Raw genomic sequence first — 21,402 nt, forward strand, 5'->3', positions numbered from 1 at the left:
CCTCTAGGGGACTATTTAAGTAGCAGGAAGAGTGGCTGCTCTCAGCCAAATCTGTGGGATGAGGTGTCAATCCGCCTCGAGCGTAATCGTCAGTCAATCAATAAAAATGAAGAATGAGGTGCGGCAAGTGCTTTCAGGCAACGGTGTCTTAATATATTGGATTCTTCAGCGTTCCCACTTTGGAAGTCATCGTGCTGGCTGTCGGGAAGACGGGAAATTGTTTCTGGACATTTCCCATTGGGAAAGTCACCAACTGGTACCGTAGGAGCTAAGCGGCCTTTGGCTAAGCCACGCCGCTGAAATGCAGACCGGCCGGTCTCAGCGTGGCACCGAACGGAGATATTAAGCCCCTTTCTCATGTGTCGTAATATAAGCTACAAAATCTGCCGTTTTTCCATCAAATACACAAATAGTCTTTGCAAAGTAAATATCCACTTGTTGCACTCCAGTTAAAATCACTCCGTTTTGCCGGTTCTGTCTCAATCACTATGACGACTAAAATGGAAACACATTTTCCTTCAAAACGCCTTTATGAACAACTCACCATGACTACCAGGGGCGGAGCTACGGTGTCACGACGATTTTTATTTTGAAAAATCTCGAAGTGTTTACATTTTCATATGATCACTTCCACAAAATTACGAGGAAATCTCAATGTCCCATCATAATGAGCTTGTTTTCGAACAGGCCCCGCGGTCTACTCATGGGGTCCTCGCGAGCTGCCTGGCATGGCGCCATGTTGATGACGTTCACCACTCTGCGTCCAGACCGCAGATGAATGACGCTCGGGCAAAGCTGTCTGGCCGCAGTCGATGGGCGTGGGGTGTGGCTAATTTGCATAAGTCAGGACAACCCCCCCCCCAAAACCAGCTGCTTTGAACAGGGCTGTTTCGAAAGTCTGAAAAGTCCGTTCTAACTCTGGATCGTTGGGGTATTATCATGTATTATTAAGATACCCGGGAACTGTTTTAATATTTGTTAAAGGGCTTTATATGTCTCCTGATATTTGCTATGAGCAGTGGAATTGTTGTGTCGTGTCACTGCGGTTGGGTCAATTCAGTACTGGCAATCGACACCCGCAAAGATTTCAAAGTCCAAGGAAGACGGCTTTATCAAAATATTTTCTTTCTGTGGTGACTTCGGACAAAAAAGATATTGTGCTGTAGTGCAGGTGCAGTCTTTCTCAAGTGAAGAAAGTGGTGCACAGGTGTTCCTAGATACCTGCATTGAGGATGAATAATTGTGGTCGCCAGTCAAAGAAAGAGGGCAAACTATAACAAGAAATTAGATACAAACATGAGGGGCCCTGATGCCGGCCTTACGTGTCCTTTTCCTTTCTCCCATAAATCAGGCCTTTCGCCAAATTGGGGTTTCGTGCGACCGTTAATTCGTTTACGTTTTGAGGGAATCTTGCGAGTGTGGTCATCGCGCAAACACTGAAGTCTGTTGGGAGTTCTCTGTGAAGCAATACGCCCAGTTTCAGGAAATTTAAACGCTTGTTAGCATTATGTTGACGCGGTCATTAATCAAGCAGGAAAGTCATCTACCCTCGACTCTTTGACACAAAGGGCAAATCATCAACACGCTCGCAAAACCGAATGTTATTCTTGAAGCGTCGACGTGGCACTGCAGTATTTCAGGCCGCAAATGACACGAGCCTCTTCGGCACATCGCAGTCATCTTCAGTCAGACGAGGCCACGGGCGAACTTTGAAGATGTGACGACCCTGTGATGTGGTCGGAGGGAGGGGACTTCGGACCGCCAACTTTAATATCCGCTATGCAAAATAAGCATGAGAGGGCTTGGTTGGGCAGTGGCTGAGGGGCTTTGCGGTCTTTTCGACAGTGTGGGGACGATTAACTGTGGTCCAGCCTCCCTGTATAAGGGAGCTACCCAAAGAATCATGTCTTTGTTTCGGTGCAGAGCTGGTCTAGCGCGCGGATTTTCATCAGCTCCAGGTGTGGCACGCCCTTGCAGTTGTCGGCTGCCTCACTCTGCAGTTGCAGTTGTCGGCTGCCTCCTCTGTCATTACCCCGCAGATCCGACGTTTAAGCTTTGAAGAACTGGCCCACATCACTCGAGGATGCTTTCACCGCAATAACCGTCAGCAAACCCCAGAGATCATCAAAAATCCAATACAGATCTCATCTGGCTCCCAAGTGCTTCTTTTGGACCAAAATCCAGTGTTCCTGGAACATGATTAGCAGGAACTTCGTATAGTGTTCTGATTCAGACCTTGGCCGGTTGTCTCTGTGAGTGTCCTCTGCCAGGAGGCACGCCGCACTCCGATCAGTCCACCCACAGTGCGGTGCAGTCGGGTCCAACCTGTTGTCCCTCCAGGGCCGTGGGAGGGGGTGAGCGCAGCCCCTGAGGACTCCGTGTTGGCTGGCTGGATGTTTGACTGCGGCCGCATTTAGCGCCATGCTTCAATGAATGACGGCCCGTATGGCACTTCAGATTCACCCCAGAAAATGAATAAACACAGTATAGGTACGGACGTGCTAACTACGTTAGCCTGTGTGCTAAACCGCTGGCCTTGGTAAACCCGGGCTATTCTCTTTCACTCGAGCAACGGGTCAATCTGACTGCCCAACCTTCCATGCCTGTGACATATTGGGCAGAGTAAATGTTACCTTGAATTGTTGTCGTGCCACAGGTGGACCTCACGTCTACCTGACGCTCAGGCCGCAAACTAGTTGAGAGTGGTCGTGGGTGAGCTGGTGCCTAACTCAGCTGTCTTTGGTTGGGCAAGAAGTTGGGTACACTCTGGACTGTAGAAGATTCACACTCTAATTCACCTCTATGTACAATTTACAGTCTTCAATGCATGTTTAGGAATGTCGGAAAACCCACAGGAGAACATGCAAACTCCACACGGGAAGTCCGGGACGAGATTCAAGCCCCGAACCTCAGAACTGTGAGGCAGATGTGCTTACCACTTGGGCGCCATAGTGCACTCCATTTTGTTGCCTCAATTGCTTCAAGACCTGATCATCAACAGAGCTGGGTATTACGCCCAACCCTAGTACCAAGCTCCCCAATTCGTTTCCTTCTCATTAAGAGTACAGAAAACGTTTTCTGGAGATCTCATTGTGGCTGGAATATATTCAACTGGTGAGTGGGTTCAGTCGCTGTAGCACGAGTCCCCCCCAGAGGCGCCAGGTTTTGTCTGGTGTAAGAACGGTCCACCTGGCTTACAGATACCCTCGGTAAACCTCAGCTTTACAGCGTTGTTCATTTGCTGACACAGAGGGGGAAAAACTGACCGCCTGCAAAGCAAATGTGAAGCCTAATGGCAGTAACAGCCCTCTGGGTGAATTAAAGATGTCTCTGTACGTTCCCGCTTTTTCAATGTTGTTAAAACAGAAGCCGACTGGATTGAAGCGGCAGAGTGAGCTCGTTAGAGCGCCGTCTCAGTTTCATGCTGTTACAGCTGCAACCGAGGCGTGTTGTCATTGCCGTAGCTTCTGACCTCATGCCTCTATTTTAGACAAGAGCACGTTTAGCATGTACTGCTAGCATACTAGCTACGTGGCTTCTGAAATTCTGGGGACTTTTTTTTGGACAAATGACTGACATGAAAGCAAAACCGTTTGCCGGGCGCGTGTCTTATGCTATTCATGATTGTGAACTGTAAGGCCAAAACCAAATTTTAATGGACCATAAAGACGGGGGACAGGAGAAGAAGAAACGCCCGGCGACTACTGGAAAGACTAATCGGCCACGGATGAAAAAACTGAGACAGATTTTAGTCTTGATGAAAGCTTCGAGGCAACAGTTAGTTATTGGAGGAGGGGAAATTATGAGAAGAGCGGAATGATGGATAGTGAAGAGGAAATGAGAAGCAGGTTGAAGAGACTCCAGCTGGAAAACCAGTAAACTGACTCCTCTGTTCCCATTGACCCCGTAGTCACAATACAGAAGGAACCAAACACAAAAATGCTGACTTGCTTTCATGGCTGTAGAGTCAATCAGTGTATCATTTCGATGAGTATAGCTTTGAGCAAATAAAAACCCCAAATTCACCATCGATAGAGAAAATGGAATTTGATGTAACAACCAATCAAGAAGCAATTCAAATGATTTTAATGGAGAAATGATAGAGGAATTTGCGAGGAAGTGTTTAATGAATCTATATAATGTATGAGTACTGAAATAAACCATATTCCAATATATTGAAAGGTACCTGTAGGTTTCCTAGAGCTTACATTATCTAAATTATTAGTATTATATATTTGAAGATAATTGCTGAGAAGATATGGTGTTCTCAATTGTGAAAATATGGCGTTTTTCGCCGGCATGGCCACATTGGAGTGCCTCATTGTCATCCCTGAGTATGAGCATGTCACAGGTGGACAACGGAAGAACGAGATAAAAACGAAAAAAATCGGACTTGACAGGGGCTTCACGCGGGCGTGGCCGCTCTAGAGCGCCTCATTGTCGCGATGTGGAACCGCGATGTCCGAGAGCAGAGGGTACGTTTTTCACAATGTTTAAGCCTCATTTGATATATTTGGCAATCATTCAAACTTCACAGGGTTGTTAAGAGCACTCTTCTCTGTGGTGTGTCAAATTTAGAAGGACTTTAAGCTGAATTTGGACTTTAAGCTGAGGACTTTACGCTGAATTTGAGTCACGTTGCTAACCATCGATCAAAAACATGACCTCTGCCAAGGACGGAGAATAAAAGGGACAACCTGATTTCGCATCACTCGCTGAAGATGAGCCTCACGTGTCATCGTATTCTCCAGTTCAGCAAGAAAAGCAAAGTACAAATGGATGAAACGCACTCGATCTTCCTTCACGAATGAATCCTCCTTTTCTGCCAAACACCCCCCACGAGCTCGCACACAACTACGTGGAAAAAAAAAGCGCGAGAGTGTCTCCAAGACGGGTTGTGATTGCTCCCAGATGTGCGCACAGACACCTGATATTCATCCTGGTGGGTGAACCGACATTCCCCGCAAGTGACACAGATGCACGTCTTGCCTTCGGGATGGCCAAAAGTAAAATACCGAAGGGGGCGGATGACAGAAACAGATGGAGTGATCATTTGTGTACATTGGCCATCAAGCCAACCCATAAAGATCTGATTGGCCAGACCGCAAACTGACTTCAGCTTCCTTTTGTCTAGTCTGCCTTGGGTTTGATTATCGCATTATCTTTTCCTGTCTGTAATGGTTTTCCACAGTCTTTTTGTAGACACCTGCAGTGATATTCCCTTACTTTCATTCATTCATTTTCAATTGAAGATTTATGACGACAGAGGCTGGATACCGTTCGGCAACCTTTCCACGCACGAAGGTCCGGATGTCGTGTCCTCTGGCTGCCGCCGAGCGTTAGCTTCCCCGCGACTGAAACATCACACCGCTTCGAACGGCAGGGGCCTTCGGCGCCGGCCCGAGGTTTAGCTGTTTGCTCGGGTCACATCTGAGGCCCGAGGGATGCTGTGATGGCACAACTGGAATTGCGAGGGTTACGCATCTTCATCCCTTGTTGGGGGAATCATTCGGTTTTTCCTTTGAACGATTGTTGTGCGTTTTCCCCAGTGGCCTTGGAAGCATTGTTGAGCCTTTCAGAAGTGATCGCAAATGATGATGCTTTTTACACACAGCGGAGCCTGACTAATAAAAGATTTTTGGAGCCCGTGCTGAAAAAGAAATGCGTAAGTGCTTCTTTCTGGTGGCTCCTGCAATACAAAACAGTCTCATCTGTAAAAAGTCTGGAGGTTTATATATATATATATATATATATATATATATATATATATAATGTATCAATTTAGGGAGGTGCTCCTGTTTTGGTTAGCAACAGAGTTCAAATGGGTGTCATTAGGTATTTCTGCCTCTTTTGTTTCTGTATGGGAGAAGACATGACGCACATGGTAACTCATTGGGTCCACTAAACGTCCTCAGCATTGCTTTGGTGCAATACACAACCACACGTTGCTTTTGGAATACAAGCCGATGTTGAACAGCGCTTGAGTAGCCGAAAATACTCTGAGCTCATCTTGTTCCTCGTTTGGTGCGACCACCAGCTCTGCGTCTTTTTGCCCCTGGAAGGAAATGGACCAGCAGTCCTGATGACGACCTCCTCAGTGGCGACGAATCCTCCTTCATGTCTGTGCTTCAACCTTCCTCCCTTCCTTTTCTGATATTTTGGCCTTTTTTTGGTGTGGTCTTACTGTAGGTCTCTCGTATACATGTGGACTATTTTTCATCTGACTCACTGCGTTCTCTCATCAAGGAGAACGTGACATCACTTACCGGCACGAGCCACAGCGGCTGCCTGCAGGCTGAAAAATGATCTCGAGTGTTTATTCAAGATTGGACTCATCGTTAACTCTGATAGCTTTGAGGAGCAGGTGTGAGATCAGTAAAGCGCATCAGTAAAATACTGCTGAAAGCCTCTTAGCTAATATTTTGGGAGCACACCCAAAACCAGAAAACATAACAGCCAGTTGGTGCCAGCTCAGACGCTGGTATGAAGGCACGGAAAAACACAACCGAGAATTTGCCCTCGACACGTGCGGTAGCTTGAAGTCTCTGTTTAGTGCAGTAAATCTAGTTTGAAACCAACAGCGCGGCCGATAAACACACAGTCAGCGGACCGCGAGGGAAAGCATTGTACTTCTGTTGCACCCAGATGTGCCTTCCATGAAGAAGCACACCAGAAGGCTGCAGGCAAGAAACAAGGAAACATCTGACTGACACAAATTGAAGTCATCACACCCCTCAGGGTGTTCAAAAAATTGGAATACCACCAGGAAAAGAAGTTGTACTGGCATTAAAACCGATTGGGTTCTTGGCTTCGCAAGCGCTGTCGACAAAGGAAGGCTGGGTAGTTTTGCAAGGCTCGCACACACTTGAACCTCGGCAATTGTAAGGCGCATTGCTGTCTTATCCAAGAAAGCGCTAGCTCGTTTTCAGGAGGGCCGCTTGGCAGCTCTTGCTCTTGCTATTTTCACAATTTCCCCCCTCGTTTATTAGCGCCGTAAAAACATGGGACATACTTGCGAGAGCGCTAATAAGCTCCTGATGTCCAGCCGCACTTGCACCCACATAAGTATTCTCATAATGTGCAGGCTTCTGTTGTATGGGAACTCAATTGACTTACAGTATATCTACCGTGTCATGACAAAGCACAGTATCGTGCTGATGCCCTGAGACCTTTCAAGTATTGTCAGTAAGTTTAGCTCCGCCTCCATCAAAGAGCTATTATGCGGAATTGATGGTTGCTCCGCTGTCTCACGAAGCACCCACCCATCGTTGATTTTCTGTAAAACCTTCTGCCGAGCTCGAGCCTATCTCAGCTGACTTTGGCCGAGAGGTGATGTACAACCAGCCAAATAAAGCGGACCGGGCCGGACTGCGAATATTGTATCATTGGATTGGAAAAAAAACAAAAAAACATGCAGACTTCTCCTCAATATGATGCTGCCGTTACGTTCCCTCATTTTAACACTCACTGTTGTTGTTGTTGTTTTTTTTTTGTTTACCCGTCACATCTCACAACGTGCGTCATTTGTTTGAAAACTGCCGATCAAAATGAGGGACAACGCACCCAAGACTGTGTTCTATGTACAATTAAGACACGCATACGCAACGTCACAGGTTGGTAATGTAAGCTGAATACCGGCCGGTGTGACTCTTGTCTGGTGCATCATCAACAACAACAAAAAACTCTTCTTTCATGGGGCAAGTCCTGTTCTGTCCAGAGACAGACGGACGGACAGACGGACGCACCTCTTGTGGCATCTCGACTCCTCACACAACCATATCACTCAGCAACAGCCTTGAACGAGTCTCTGTCAACATTTCAAAAAGGACGAGATCAAGAGGTTGTTTGCGTTGTCTGTCTCACAGAGCGCCGCCTGCCTGCAGAACAGCAAAGATTCTCGCATTCTGTGGGCCAAGGAAGACTTTCTGCTCACCACGGGCTTTGACAGGGTAAGAAGGAACTTTTGGTCGACAATTTTCAGGTGGCTCCAATTGTAAGTCTTTATACAAATTGATTTAAATGGAATATATTCTCAAAAATAGCTTTTATACAAATATTCAAGCTATCAAGTGTGAAATTCAACAACCAAGTGACATTTTTGTGAAAATGTGTCTGTGAGCGAGCCCTTTCAAATTTGACCAAAATGTTGGCACGATCTGGACAGCTCTTTTTTTTTAATTTATTCCATTAGAATTACAATACAATTTAAAAATGAAAATGGATGTATTATTCAAATCAAGTCAAGTCAAAGTTACGTATACACTGATGGCCTTAATTAGGTTCGCAGCTTACAAAAATCAAAGACATCCCCTGGTCCCGCGTAATATGATGCCGTAAAATGTTCGTTTAAGGAGGAGTGGGTGAGAGAAGACAAGTGGCAGCAAAACAGCCCAAAATCCAAATTTCTATTTCAAATATGCATTTGAACTAAAAATGATCTATGTATCCATTTTAAAAATCAAATGTGGCCCCTGAGCACAAACGTTCACCCACTCCTCCATGAGGGGTGAAAGTGTTTCCGTCTGTATTCTAGCTGAATTATCTCCTTGGAACTTGATATGTGCACAGCGCTCGTCTTTGAAATGGGTTCTTGTTATTTTTTAAGATGCGTCACCGGGAGGTGAGGCTTTGGGACAGCAGGAACTTGACTTCTTCCTTGAGCTCCCAGACCTTTGGCACCTCCAGCGGGTGAGTACCGCGCCAGCGCGCGACCCACGGCGGTCCCTCGTCATAAGTCACCGTCATGACGCCTCGCTCTTAAATGTCTTCGCTGTACTTAGCGAGCGCCCAGCATGTGTGGCACGCACGGAGGTTCTCGTCGCACTCTGAGGTTTCTCTTAGCTGCAAGTCAGCCAATGTGGACCTCCTGCAGCTGTGACACTCTACCTCCACATTCCTGCTTTTCACGCGGCGATGTCCTCTGAATGCATCCTTCTATTCATAACCGCTGTGACGGGGCGAAGCCGCCGCAGCGGGCACGTTGACACCTCACCGCTCGCGCTTCTGCAGCCGCTCCGTTTATTTTTCCAAACGTGGCTGCCGAGGACCGATGGAAAGCGGGAATGTGGCTGGGAATTCAGATGGCAGAGGAATTCTAAGTAAAAGGGTTTCCATTTATAGAGCCATCTCATGTATTTTAATGATACCGTGGAGAGAAATGTCTAAACAGCCAGCCAGCTTTTAAGGCTGGGTTCACACTGCAGGCCCAAATGCCCAATTCTGCTATCATGCCCGTATCTGATTATACAACAACAACAACTCTCGTATCGCACATTTTTGCAAGGCCGAACGACAGCTCGTATCTGGAAAAGCTTGGAAGTCAGGTCACTCGTATCTCAAGGCACCTCTGTCGTTGATTTCAGGTGACACGTTTCTGATCGGATTGAGTTTACGCTGACGCACGCGTGAAAAAACCCGAATGCGCAGATGCCCAAATTCCACATAAATAACTCCGCAAGTGTGACAGTAAACAATAATACAGAGAGAATTCCCATATAAAATGTTTAGAGGTGCGACGATTAATGAACAACTTATCGATTAATCGTTTCGGCCACCTTGCTTAACTTCAAATTTCAACCTCTCAACGGTACATTTTCACAATTATATTTATTATAATAATAAAGCAGACTGATTATCGTTGTGGTTCATCAAAATAAAAAAAATTCAAATGTCTTTGATTTTGGAAAACAAGTATCAACATTTTTGCCTGTTTTCTGACGCTACGGCCCAAACCAGTAACAGAATCATAATCAATTTATGTTTGTGCATTTTCGGCACTATTTGAAATAATGTCCTGTTTTTGAATAAAGTGGTGAAATTGCCGTTAAAAAAAAAATCGGATTTTGTGATCAGCCACACAGACACCGCGCTGTCACCTTTCCTAATCAAGTTTTATAAAGCTCTTTGGCTCTCTTAACGTTTAGTAGTGGAATATCATCTCCTCCATATCGGCGGACACGATCTGTCTCTTCTACACGGGTGTCTAGACGTCCTTTCCAACAGGCATCATACACTGCCTTCATTCATCGCGTCCCCCCGCCGCGCCAGCTTGTCCTCGGGTTCCCTTTGGTCTGTTGGCCACTCGTTCTTTTCAATGGTGCGTCATCACGGCGGGTTTTCTCCTGGGTAATTTTGTTTGTGTTGAGCATTGCCTCGGCCGGCGGATGTGTCGACAAATGCAGCCATCAAAAGGAGACCTTGTTTCCATTGATCTCCGCGCTCGCGTAAATTCAACCATGCCAATGTGTGTGTGTGTGTGCGCGCGCGCGTGTGTTTGTGCAGCCAAGGAAGTTTGAAGTCAAACATGCAGAGTGGAGCATTATTTTTAAGGCCTGAACTATGCATAGAGAGAGATTTGTTGTTCTTTTTTTTTTTTCTTGGCTGTTCCTAATTAAAAGGGCTGTGGTAAACATGGGGTGTAATTGGAGCAGCAGGCTGGCTTCTATCAAGTAAGCGTTGCCTGTCCACAGTTTTCAGTAGGACTGTTTTCCTTGGATTGCCACAAACTTCAAGAGGCCCCGTGCGCGAGCCCGTAGAATTGGGCTGTGGGCGGAATCATTTTGTATGCAGAATAATGAAGGGGTGAGGTTATTTTGGAGGGAGTTGGAGTTGAAATAATAATGGCAGTAAGGGATATGTTTACGTGCAGAGCTGAATACTATTGCATTTTGTACACAAACTGCACTTTTGGACCTAATAGAAAACAGTAGATTTGTGTGTATGCAAATGAACAGTATGTAGCAGATTCACACTACACAGTTGATATCATTATGAAGAGATCGGCGGAGTCAGTAATATTGCCCGCTAAGAATTCTATCAATTGTGTGGAATAGATTGTTGAGTAATCGTCAATTGAGGCCAGAGAGAGTGCACTACTTAGCTGCAATCAGCAGACGTCTCAACCAGTTTGCTGTCAGAAGAAGTCCAACATGTCAGCTACAGGAAGTTGGGCTGCAACCACGCGGACCTCCTCGATGGCCGCGTTACTCTGCTCAGCTGCTCCCTGGCATTGAAACAGGAGATCAGAACATTCAGAGCGAGATTCTCACGTCCCTTTGAAATATTTCTTTCGACACGTATTGAAGTCTTGATGTTCTCGCTCGCAGTAACAGTATGATCTCGAAGGGCCAGCGAGGGCTGTGGCGGTTGCTTAGTTTTACGTAAAGTGTACTCCACAACAACCAAGTGCAAATGAGGTATTTTTCTTTGCATTTAAAAAACAAAACAACAACAACGTAGGACAATAAAAAAACGGAAAACACTGTCAATAAGCTGGACATGCCAGGCCAGTAGTTGGCGATGTCACTTTGTAAAGAAACCCTACGTCTTATCCAAAACCATTTTATTTAGTTCAAGGTAACGTTTACACAACAAGAACCGCAACAGCCGTCGTTCAAACAGACCTACAAAATTGGTAGAATTGGCACGCGCCTGCACGGAAGTGAGACGAGTGACCACCATAAGTGACAAATGTGTAGTGTCCATTATATTCCTCATAAGTGTTGATTGCCCTGACCCGGCCGGCGCAAAGCAGTTTCAAAGACTCGGTCAGTCTTGTCCCGAGAGAGCCGGACCGTTTGTTTTCCCCAGCCTGTCACGGGTTATACAAAGACCCTGGCCTCTGAGGCCAGCAGTGCTGACAGACTGCGATGTTAACTGAAGGAAAGACCTTTTTCTGCGGAGTGCGCCAGGTGCGATGCACACCCCTCTCCACGTAGTCTATTTCTGTGTGTTTTTCTAGCGGGGTCGTGGCTGAGTGCAGGGCCCACTCAACGGCTGTAATTTAGCCCGGCTCCCTCCCCTTTAATCAAACGGATCGAGGAGAGGCAGGGAACACTCGCCCCTTTCTTCCATCGTGGCCCAGGCGCTCTGAAAATCAGTCCCAGATGAAGGCTTTCCTGTGGGGATTAGGTGCAGCTGCAGCGTGGCTAACCAAAGCATAGAAAAAGTAAAAACACAGAATGTTTGGACCATAGTTTGACCTCGCTTCTTCTGTTTCTTTTTGTCAGGCGTGGACATAAACGTACGTTAAATGTTGCTGAACGCGTGGACAAAAATGACAGTCCTCAGGCGAATGTCACCATCCACTTGGCAGTTCATCTGCTGCAGCTTCAAGACGTGACCACGCACGCTCTGTCGAAGAACCTGAACTCCGCGTTCTGACAGATCAAACAGGAGGTCCGCAATCTGTTAGTCATTTGGGCTTGAAGCTTGGGATTCAATGGCAAAGGGTGGAAGTTTGACCAGGAAAAAAAAGAGGTTGTCCTGAAACCCATTTGAATGAACCTTGGAGAAGCTAATGTGATTACATTTAATGTGACTGAGAAGAATCGAATGTCTATCTAACACTCCCAAAATGCCACAAATGCAAACAACCATGAGTCATTTTTCTTACCGCCAACGAGAGCCTATCATTTTCTTCCCCCAATCTGTTGTCTTTGTACACTGGTTGATTTCAAGTTTTGCCGAGTTCCCAGTATCTGGAATTCTATTTTAAATTTCCTATGAGTACAAAACCTAATGGAGTCAAAAAAAAAAACACAAAAAAACCCCAACAACACACACACATGGAAGTATGCAGAATGTTTGGCACGGGATATTTAATATAATTCACAGAGGGTTTTGGTTTCATCCCACAGGTATGCGCTCAACACTCCAAGGATTAGAAAGCCCTTTTTGTGTGAATTTGCCACAGAAGGAGAAATGGGGAATAAAGTCTCTTTCTTCTAACTTTTTAGCTGCGTCCATCCCTCCTTCCCACCTCCTCCTCCTTTTCTTCCATTCGCCTTCACATAAATGGCTGTTGTGGTTTGGATTTTTAAGTTCAAGCAGACCAAACCTTCGAACGATGATTTATCAAAGGCCGTGGCAGTTGAGGACATCATAAAATCATCATAAAGCGGGAGTGTGTTTTGGAGTTTTGGAGACTGTCCGGCCCAATTTTCCATCCTGTACAAAAAAAAAAAACCTGCAGCAGCTGGAGATATTGCTTTTGTCAGCATATGGGAAAATCTATTTTGTTTTGCTTTTTATCAAATCAAATGTTCTAGCTCAAGCATCTGGGATCTGTTCCCTGTACAGAAGCCTTCACAGCGTTTCGGGCCATCCCAATTCCACTTTGGCACGATTCTCCCTTCCCGGGAGGGTAAAGCTCCAGTAGCTGATCTCTCCGACGAAGACGCGAGGAAGGCTGGCAGGGAATGCGGGCCTTAAGTGGAAACAGTGCGGGGCATTCATCGCAAACATATGGATGCTATGCGAGGAGCTGAGCGGACGCCCTGCGATTAAGTGTCAGCGCGAGGATTGCATTGGAGCCACGTTGACAGGTCTGGAGAGAGTTGCCAGACGAACAGGAAGTCTCGGTGATTGTAAATATTCCGGGTCCCATTTGTTCGTAATTATCTTGTCACTCCAGTGTCTCCAATCTATTAGTGCAATTTCATTCTAATATATACGCCCAGGTTTGACACTCGTACACATTTTGACACGTTCTACCGTTGCCCCCTTCACCAGAATGACTAAGTGAAGGGCTCTTGAAATCTCTTTTACCTTGTCCCAGATCATGATGATACTCTTTACTGTGGAAGGGGGAGAAAAACAATGTCAGCGGTGGAGAGAAGTGTGTTTCCCATTAGCAAATGGTTTCCGCCCACTCCCCAGCCCCCGCGGCCTCCGCTGCTGCTTCTGGGCAGATTGTCACCTGCGCACCTCATAGCTTGCCAAAGGATAGGAACTGTCTGAATTAAACTGGGATTCTGGTGAACTCTGACAAACGGTCACACAGACATTTGTGGGAAGGGGAATTCATCTCGATGTATTTCATATATCGACTGTTTTACTCGGTTTGACCTGGCTCTACTAACTAATGACACTTTTCCCTCGGCAAAAGCAGTTTTCTAGTACCTGGTCAGCCGTGGTTCCAAGCCGACTGAGACACTAACATACGGGTGACGGCAACAACTGCTGGATTTTCATTGGACGAGTCGATTAGTGTTATAATCCACAGTGTCCACTTTGGGGCAGAACACTGTCCTACTGTTTAGCACGTCAGCGTCGCAGTTCTGAGATTCCGGTTTGAATTTTGACTTTCTGCCTTCCTGTCTGCACAAATGTGTCTCCCGACCAGAGACCCTCATTCTTCTCCATTGCTTGTTTTTAACGTGCCTTCAACGGAGAGTGGTTTTCACTCTTTCCCAGGGTCCTATTTTGAAATTGAAACTGAGACAAGTGGAGCCAAGTAGTGTTGAGCTGGCTCTGAGCAGCGAAAGTGCAGCATTTCGGAACTAATGAAATCATTTCCAGTTTTATTTGCTAAAGAGCAACTCCTAGGTTTCTTATGTTACCAAAATATACCGTGGGCTCTTTGAAATATACTGTTAATCTTACGGCGACGTCTTTTTCCCCCTATGGATCAACAGCAGACTAAATGAAATGTATCACAGAGAAGAAAAGCAAAGCAGCTCATTAGCGGTGAAACTATGGAGCTATGGTTTGAGCCGAAGCCAATATTTTGAAGCTAACGTGCTGTAATATGCAACTATCCCGATTGCTGAACCGAGGCTTAAAATATGCCACCCAAGCCCGTGATTTAATGTCCCGAATCTGTGCTGCTCAAATGTGAATCCATCTCAAATGCCAGCTTTTCGATTGACTTTGCAACATTTCGTATCATCTCCTCTTGGACACACAAAAAAAAGCTAATCCGGATCCCTCACGATGCTGGCTGAAAAGTTAATGACCAGGAATGGATTTGCCTGCTGGGTTGGTGGCGGAGGCGGGAGGGCCGACATGTGCTCCTGACCAGTTGATGTCACTTCCCACATGGCTGCCTTTTGTCCTCTCACGTTGTGGAAACAAGTCGGTGCCAGCCAGGCATGGAAAGAGATGTCACACTTTGTTTAGTGGCAATGTGGCTGATGCAGCCTTTGTTTTCGCTACTGCAATTTCTCATTCGATTCCATTCTCGAGCCACTTACACGAGTTTACCGGCTTCCAAGGTGGTTTGAGAGTTGTGACGCCACCGGTGTAAGACGTTTAACACGAGACTACAGGCCGCAATCCACACGCTCTCAAGTTGGACTTTTAAAAAATATTTCCCCCCTACCTTCTTTCTCTGTGTGACGTGCGTGCACTCATGGCAGACAATGAGGCGCTCTAAAGCGGCTAGGCTAGTATACTATCGAATAGAACGATGTATTTTCGGGGTGTAGCCATAGCTCGCTAGCGAACTGCTTGACGCAATTGCACCAGATAAACGCTGATATGAACAAAGGCGCTCCAGTACCAATGTCGTAAGGTAGGGGCATTTGAAATCAGGAAACCTAAAATGGTAAAAAACGGTTTACTACTATATCGGTACAATTGATTACTACATGTGTAATGTATTTCGAAACAAATATCTCAATTCACAGTACAGGTTCTTTAAATGCAGATTTCTTTTTGGGTAAATACTAGTATCGTGTTTTTGTGGTTATATGTTCACACAGAGTTCAAATGCAAGCAGGCTAAGCCCTTGAACCAGTTTGCTGCCTGTCAGATTTCTCTCATCTGTCAGGAAATGTTATGACAACAAAAGCTACCCTGCACCTGCATGGGCCTCCTTGCCTTCTTTCTCTGGGCTCTGTGTGCATGTGCATATCCATCCCAAGTGCACTTGGCCCTAAGCAGATTAAAAATGTTCATGGAAATGCAGTCAGTGGGAGAGTCGGGCATGCCGTGCTGGCCAGGAAATAATTTGCCCATTGTGCAAAAGCAAGTTAGGAGTGGAAGAAGAGAAGAAAAGGTGGAGGACCCTGGGGGTTGGGACTCCAGCTGAGAGGGCTCTGTAGATTTTCCTGCTCAAACATCGACTCTGTATGAAGCCACCTAACGTTATTTCAGTGGGGTCAATTAGTCAGACGGCAATTGTGTGGACGTTTTGTGCAATGGTGGGGGGCGCCAGGGACCAAAAGGTTGGAGAAAACGACTCGGAGTTGTGGAGGTGTAAGCCCTCTATTGTTCACCTGTTTGTTTTGACCTTGTATTTTTTTGTTGTTGTTGGTTATGAGGTCTGCAGTGTTCGTCATATATGTCGAGGTCCAAACCAATGAATATAGATGGGCTTTAATTATAATTTCCCTTGTTTGTCTCTGGTTCCTTCCTTCTGGGTCCGTTATGTAGAACTTCCATCCATTGATTTATAGTGCTTAGCACGGGTGAGCCGAGCCTAGTAAATGGAGCAAATACAGATAAGTGACTACTACAAACCATTTCAAACAAGACTAGAATAGAATAATGGACTACTTGCACCAGGTACTTGACGTACTTACGATTTCACTAGTGTTCAGCAAATTTGTTTCATTCGCAGCAGCGAGAAAATGAGCGGTGAGATAAACTTGATAGCTTGATAGATTTGGTTTTTTGTATCTGTATAGATTCTAAGTCATCCAGGTCATGGCAATTAGCAAAGGTTGAATTGAGGCAACTGGACTCTTGTTGTTTGTTGAATTATTTTATTTTTCTTCTGAAAATGTTCAAATAACAGTTGTTAATTACTGTGATTTGCAGACCTGCTCATCCATTAAGCCTATTGTACTAGCCTCCCGCTGCCTCGAGACGTGTGGAGACAACAAGCTTTGCAATGCCATTAACCTCCTTAGATAGTGGCTTAGTTGCATCATCTGGTGTGCGTGGGCTGCGCTTGGGGGCATGCGAGGCACAGGTGTCTCTTATATTGCAGCCCAACCGTGCGGCAGAGGGCCTGCATTGCTACAGTCAATTAAGAACGGTCAGTCCCGCACACTTGACGTCTTTTATACTTGCATGTAAAGACGAGCTCGCATTATAGACCATTGTCCAAACAGTATTTATCATCTTTTGGCAGGTATGTTGACAAATGTAATCAGGCATGTGTTTCTTTTGTGATGCGTTCAGGCATGACATAGGTGATGCTTATCTAGATGGACAAAGAGTGTGAATTCCACATTGTACTTTGGTTTTTAATGGGTTTTCGTTCAAACCCATGAAAACAGGCATCGTGTGCACCCATCTTTTGTACCTTTATGGTACCCGTCCTGCTGTTATTACTTTCCACTGGATTCCTTAGAATGCCATTTGTAAAGGTCCGTTCTTAAAGAGAGGGTGCAAGACCAACTTTTCCACAAAGATCCTTAGATAAACATTTGAACGCAAGCCCAGCAGGGACAAGGCAGGAGGCCTCCGGCGCAGGAAAATATTGAAACGTCTACTTGTTCCCCAAGAGACTGAAGGGGACAAAGCTGGAGAACTGCTGGGCCTTTCAGCCACACTTTCCTGGGTTACGTCCTGAGGGGATCTGGCTTTTCAGTAGCACTGGACTGGAACAACACGGACTTGATGGACAGGTACCAAGAAGAGACTTACGCATACGTCCACGTGTGAGATGGCTTGTATTGTCCTCACACATCCTGACCAACATTGCCTTCACACTGTCTACGATAGCTGACGGGCAGATTTCTCAACACGAACTGTGAGCATTTGGACAATGGACATCTGACTTCACCCGGTTTACTAAGAAATGTCATAGCTACTCCACGTCCTGAGAAATGGATTGAATAGATGTCAACCCTTTATAGGAAATGACAGTGATACAGTAGCAACCGTTAAAAAGCATGATTTGTAGGACTTTGTGATGTTTAATTGTTCTACTTTAGCAGGATTGGTGTACCCCTGAGAGGAACTCCGCTCCCAAAGCATGACATGGGTGCATGTCATTGATTATGATTCCATTATCCATTTCCACCGTTCGCTAAAGACACCCTGTGTTCGGTTTGGTGTAAAGCACCAAATGTGTAGAGTTTGAATTTGAATTTGAAGTTGAAAAGATTGATAATTGGTTTGGACAAGATCTGCATCTTGGGGGATACGATAGCTTGTCGAAGGTACTGCTTTTGTAGCTTTCTTGGGAGTCCATATCCCTGTAAAAAAAAAAAAAAAAAAAAAAATGAAACTTGGAGTCTGATCATTAGTCCTTTGGGGTACTTTAATGTAGATGTTACCTCAAGAGACGGAAAGAGACTCCGACTGTACCCCTTCTTCTGGTGACTTCTAAATGCTATATTGCTCTGACCTCATACCCCTTTGCTGCTATACTCGTTTTCTCTTGTCCTCCCATCTTTTTTTCATGAATTTTCACCCATAAATATGAGGTGTTGAGACTGCTGCAGGCTTTCAACCGCACTCTGCAAAAACCATAACTGTTAAAAGACACGTGGCCCTGGTAGTGCAGACATAAGTGCCTCCTGATGTGAAAACCGGTGAAGTCCCTTATAGATTGAAGGATGAGATAGCGAGACGAAAGGTTACAGGCTGATGACGGCCAGAAAGAAAGAGAGCCAGACCGAAAGGAAATCAGAAAAGAGAGAATGCGTCCTGGCTGCTGAGATGGAGTTGGCACCGTGTTCCCTGCTTCTGACCTTCACTTAGTTTCGGTAAATTATATCTCTTAAGATGGAAAGTATGCAGCGGTAGAACTTGGGAGACCCCCACTCCACCCCCGCTAGCTCCTCTGTCTGCTTTACTCCTTTTCAGAAATGCTTCATCCATCTATAGCGACTCCTTTATTAGATTTATTCTCTGGTCTCTATTAAGTCGTTTCCTTCTTTGGTGACTCCAGTTTTATTTTATCCATCCATCACCCGGCTCCATCTCAGGCTTCCACATACAGTGTGTTTTTCTATCATCTTCTTTCCCCTCTCACTCCCCACAGTTATGCTATTTTCTGCTATGCACGGAGGATACATTTAGCTTGCGGTCGCTTGGGAAGTAATGGCTACATTAGTATGGGGGTCTGCGGAATTACTACCTTCTCCAAGCAGCAATAGGCTCTGTGTGCACTGATGCAAACTTTCCAATCAGCCAAACGCATCCACTTCGGGTGGCCACTTGAGCTTTCAGCTGCCTGTTGCGCCCATTTCCAGGCCACAGCCCCGGCTGGCAGGCACCCACGCAGGCACGCGGCATCGGTCTGCCCGGCAGGCGCCCCTGTTTATGTTTGTGCAGCGTGGTGGCGGCTTTCGCAGTGTGCTGAGGCGCAGGGAAGCACCAGCCGGTCTGGCACACTACCACCCTCGAAACAAAGGACTCTGACGCTCGCCAAGCTGCGACTGCTGTGGGGCAGCAAGTGACTTTTGGCACATGTCACTGCAACCAGACACAAGTCACTTCTGCTTCTTCGTAAGTGTGCGTGAGGCAGAAGGCGCTCTGCCTGCACAAATGTTTGGATTGATATATTATTAGAATGTTGCAGTTTCAGGGTTTGGATTGTGGTTGTGCTTGACAGCATTGCTTTCAGAACAAAACGTTATCTGACTGCAATCAGAAGATCCTCGGTTCACGACGGAGTTCCTAGACTAGCGACGTAACCCGAAATTGTTCGTACGTCGGAACGTGCCATAGTCTGTCACTAACCTACGCTAATGCAGCAGTGATACATATTTGTATTAAAACACTTCTAGGTCATAAATATACAACCCCAATTCCAATGAAGTTGGGACGTTGTGTAAACATGAACCTGTCCCAGCTTTTTTGGAACGTGTTACAGCCATAAAACTCTCAGTGAATGATTATTTGCTAAAAACAATCAAGTGGATCAGTTTGAACATGAAATATCTTGTCTTTGTAGTGTATTCAATTAAATATAGGTTGAACATGATTTGCAAATCATTGTATTCCGTTTTTATTTATGTTCAACACGACGTCGCAACTTCATTGGAATTGGGGTTGTACAACAGTCAAATGAAAAACTGTGAATATGGCAGTCACCAAGTGTGTCTTGTGCCATATATAGTACATATATTCATTATGATCAAAAGTCAAAAATCGTCATTTAAAAAAAAGACTGAAAATGTTATCCGTCCATGATTTCGGATCTTCAGGTATCCAAAAGAACCTTTTTGCGTCTTAATCCCTGTTTAGCCTTGACAAATCACAATGCATAAACAACAGTTCTAATGAGCAGAGATCATCCTGTAAAAAATAACCTGGCCATAACCTGCTCTGCTACTCGTTCACTAGCTCACCACTAATCAGCTATCGGGCAATTGTGACTGTCCAGACCCTTCCTACTGACAGGATTAGCTGCGTGTGTGTGTGTGTGTGTGTGCGTGTTCGATTCTAATAACCTAAGGAGGGACCCCTCTCTCCCCTTCCCCTACATGCACACACACTCACACAGACACACACACACCCTATTACTGAGTGTTTTCAGCAGTCGGCCCAAACAGGTGTTCGTTGGCCGGAAGTCATCCGACCCATTCCTGGAGGCTTAAGGTTCACAGGCCAGAGTTCAAGGGTCACTTTGGCCGGGGGGTTGTTTAAGCCTGCCATTATGTTCTGCCAGTGATCATTTGTGTTTAGGTTGGATGGGCATGTGTTTAGGGGGGGAAGGGAATTAGTCGGATTGATGTTCATGACAACTGTCTTGTACATCTTTTCTCTATTGAATCCATGTATCCTCGTGTCATTTTTTTCCTACTTGGCATCCATGGGAATTATGTTGTCTACCATTGTTGGAGATGTAAAGGCACGCTTCCGCTCTCATGCCGCGCACATAGACCGCTGCAGTGAATAATATTCCACACGTACGCATTTCCTCGTTTGTGGGTTCCTCTATTTAGTTATGCCTAAACGTGAGGTTTCCCGAATGTATTTGCATTGGTTTCCCTGGAGCAAATGGCTCACCTGAGTTTTTTTGTTTGGCTGGTTATGTTCCCATTCTTCTCGTAGACACCAGTCGCGTCATCCACGTAAGAAAAATAAACGCCTCCCTCAAATAGACACCTCCCTAGCAAATGAAGAGTAGTAACAGAAGAAGAATTCTGGCAAATACCCCAAAGATTTATGGTAAATTTCCAAGGGAAGTTAATATGAGGAATTTCGGTCATATTTAAAATGGGAAACTTTCCATGGGAATTGGGACAATTTCTGGGAATTGAGGGTCATTTAATGGAAATGTGTAAACATTTGTTTTGTCGTAAGCAGGCATCCAGGCAGCCAATGGATAGTTTTCCTTGCCCACGTACAAAACCATTTCAGTACCTCAATATCTCCATTTTGTCACTTATCGGAAGCGTGCTTGTACCTCAAACTCTGGCACCACAACACAAAGCAAAAAATCCGGCCAAACTTTTTGATTTAGTCAGGATCATGCTAACATATACTTTCCCAAAAGCCAAAAGTCACTTTCTTATATTTAGGTTCCCTATGAGAGCCACAATTCTGACTTCTTTCCCATAAATTCACCTTAATTCTAATGGAAAGTTTCCAACTTTGAAAATGCTTGTAGTTTTGCAACACTTAGAGCAACTGTGATTATCGCAACGTTTGCACATAGTCATTCGAGATTTTTAACCGCTGAGCCCATTTGAAGTCCATTGCAAACCAAAA

General features: G+C 45.5%; 1 protein-coding gene across 1 annotated transcript in view; it reads left to right on the top strand.

Moving 5' to 3' along the window:
* Positions 1-21,402, top strand: part of LOC133415148 (coronin-7-like) — a 93,404-nt gene that overhangs the window by 16,715 nt on the left and 55,287 nt on the right. Inside the window, 2 exon segments of the mRNA XM_061700978.1 lie at positions 7,866-7,949; positions 8,606-8,688. Of these exon segments, the coding sequence (XP_061556962.1) occupies positions 7,866-7,949; positions 8,606-8,688 (167 nt within the window).

Source organism: Phycodurus eques, chromosome 16 (genome assembly GCF_024500275.1).
Source record: "Phycodurus eques isolate BA_2022a chromosome 16, UOR_Pequ_1.1, whole genome shotgun sequence".
Lineage (NCBI taxonomy): Eukaryota > Metazoa > Chordata > Actinopteri > Syngnathiformes > Syngnathidae > Phycodurus > Phycodurus eques.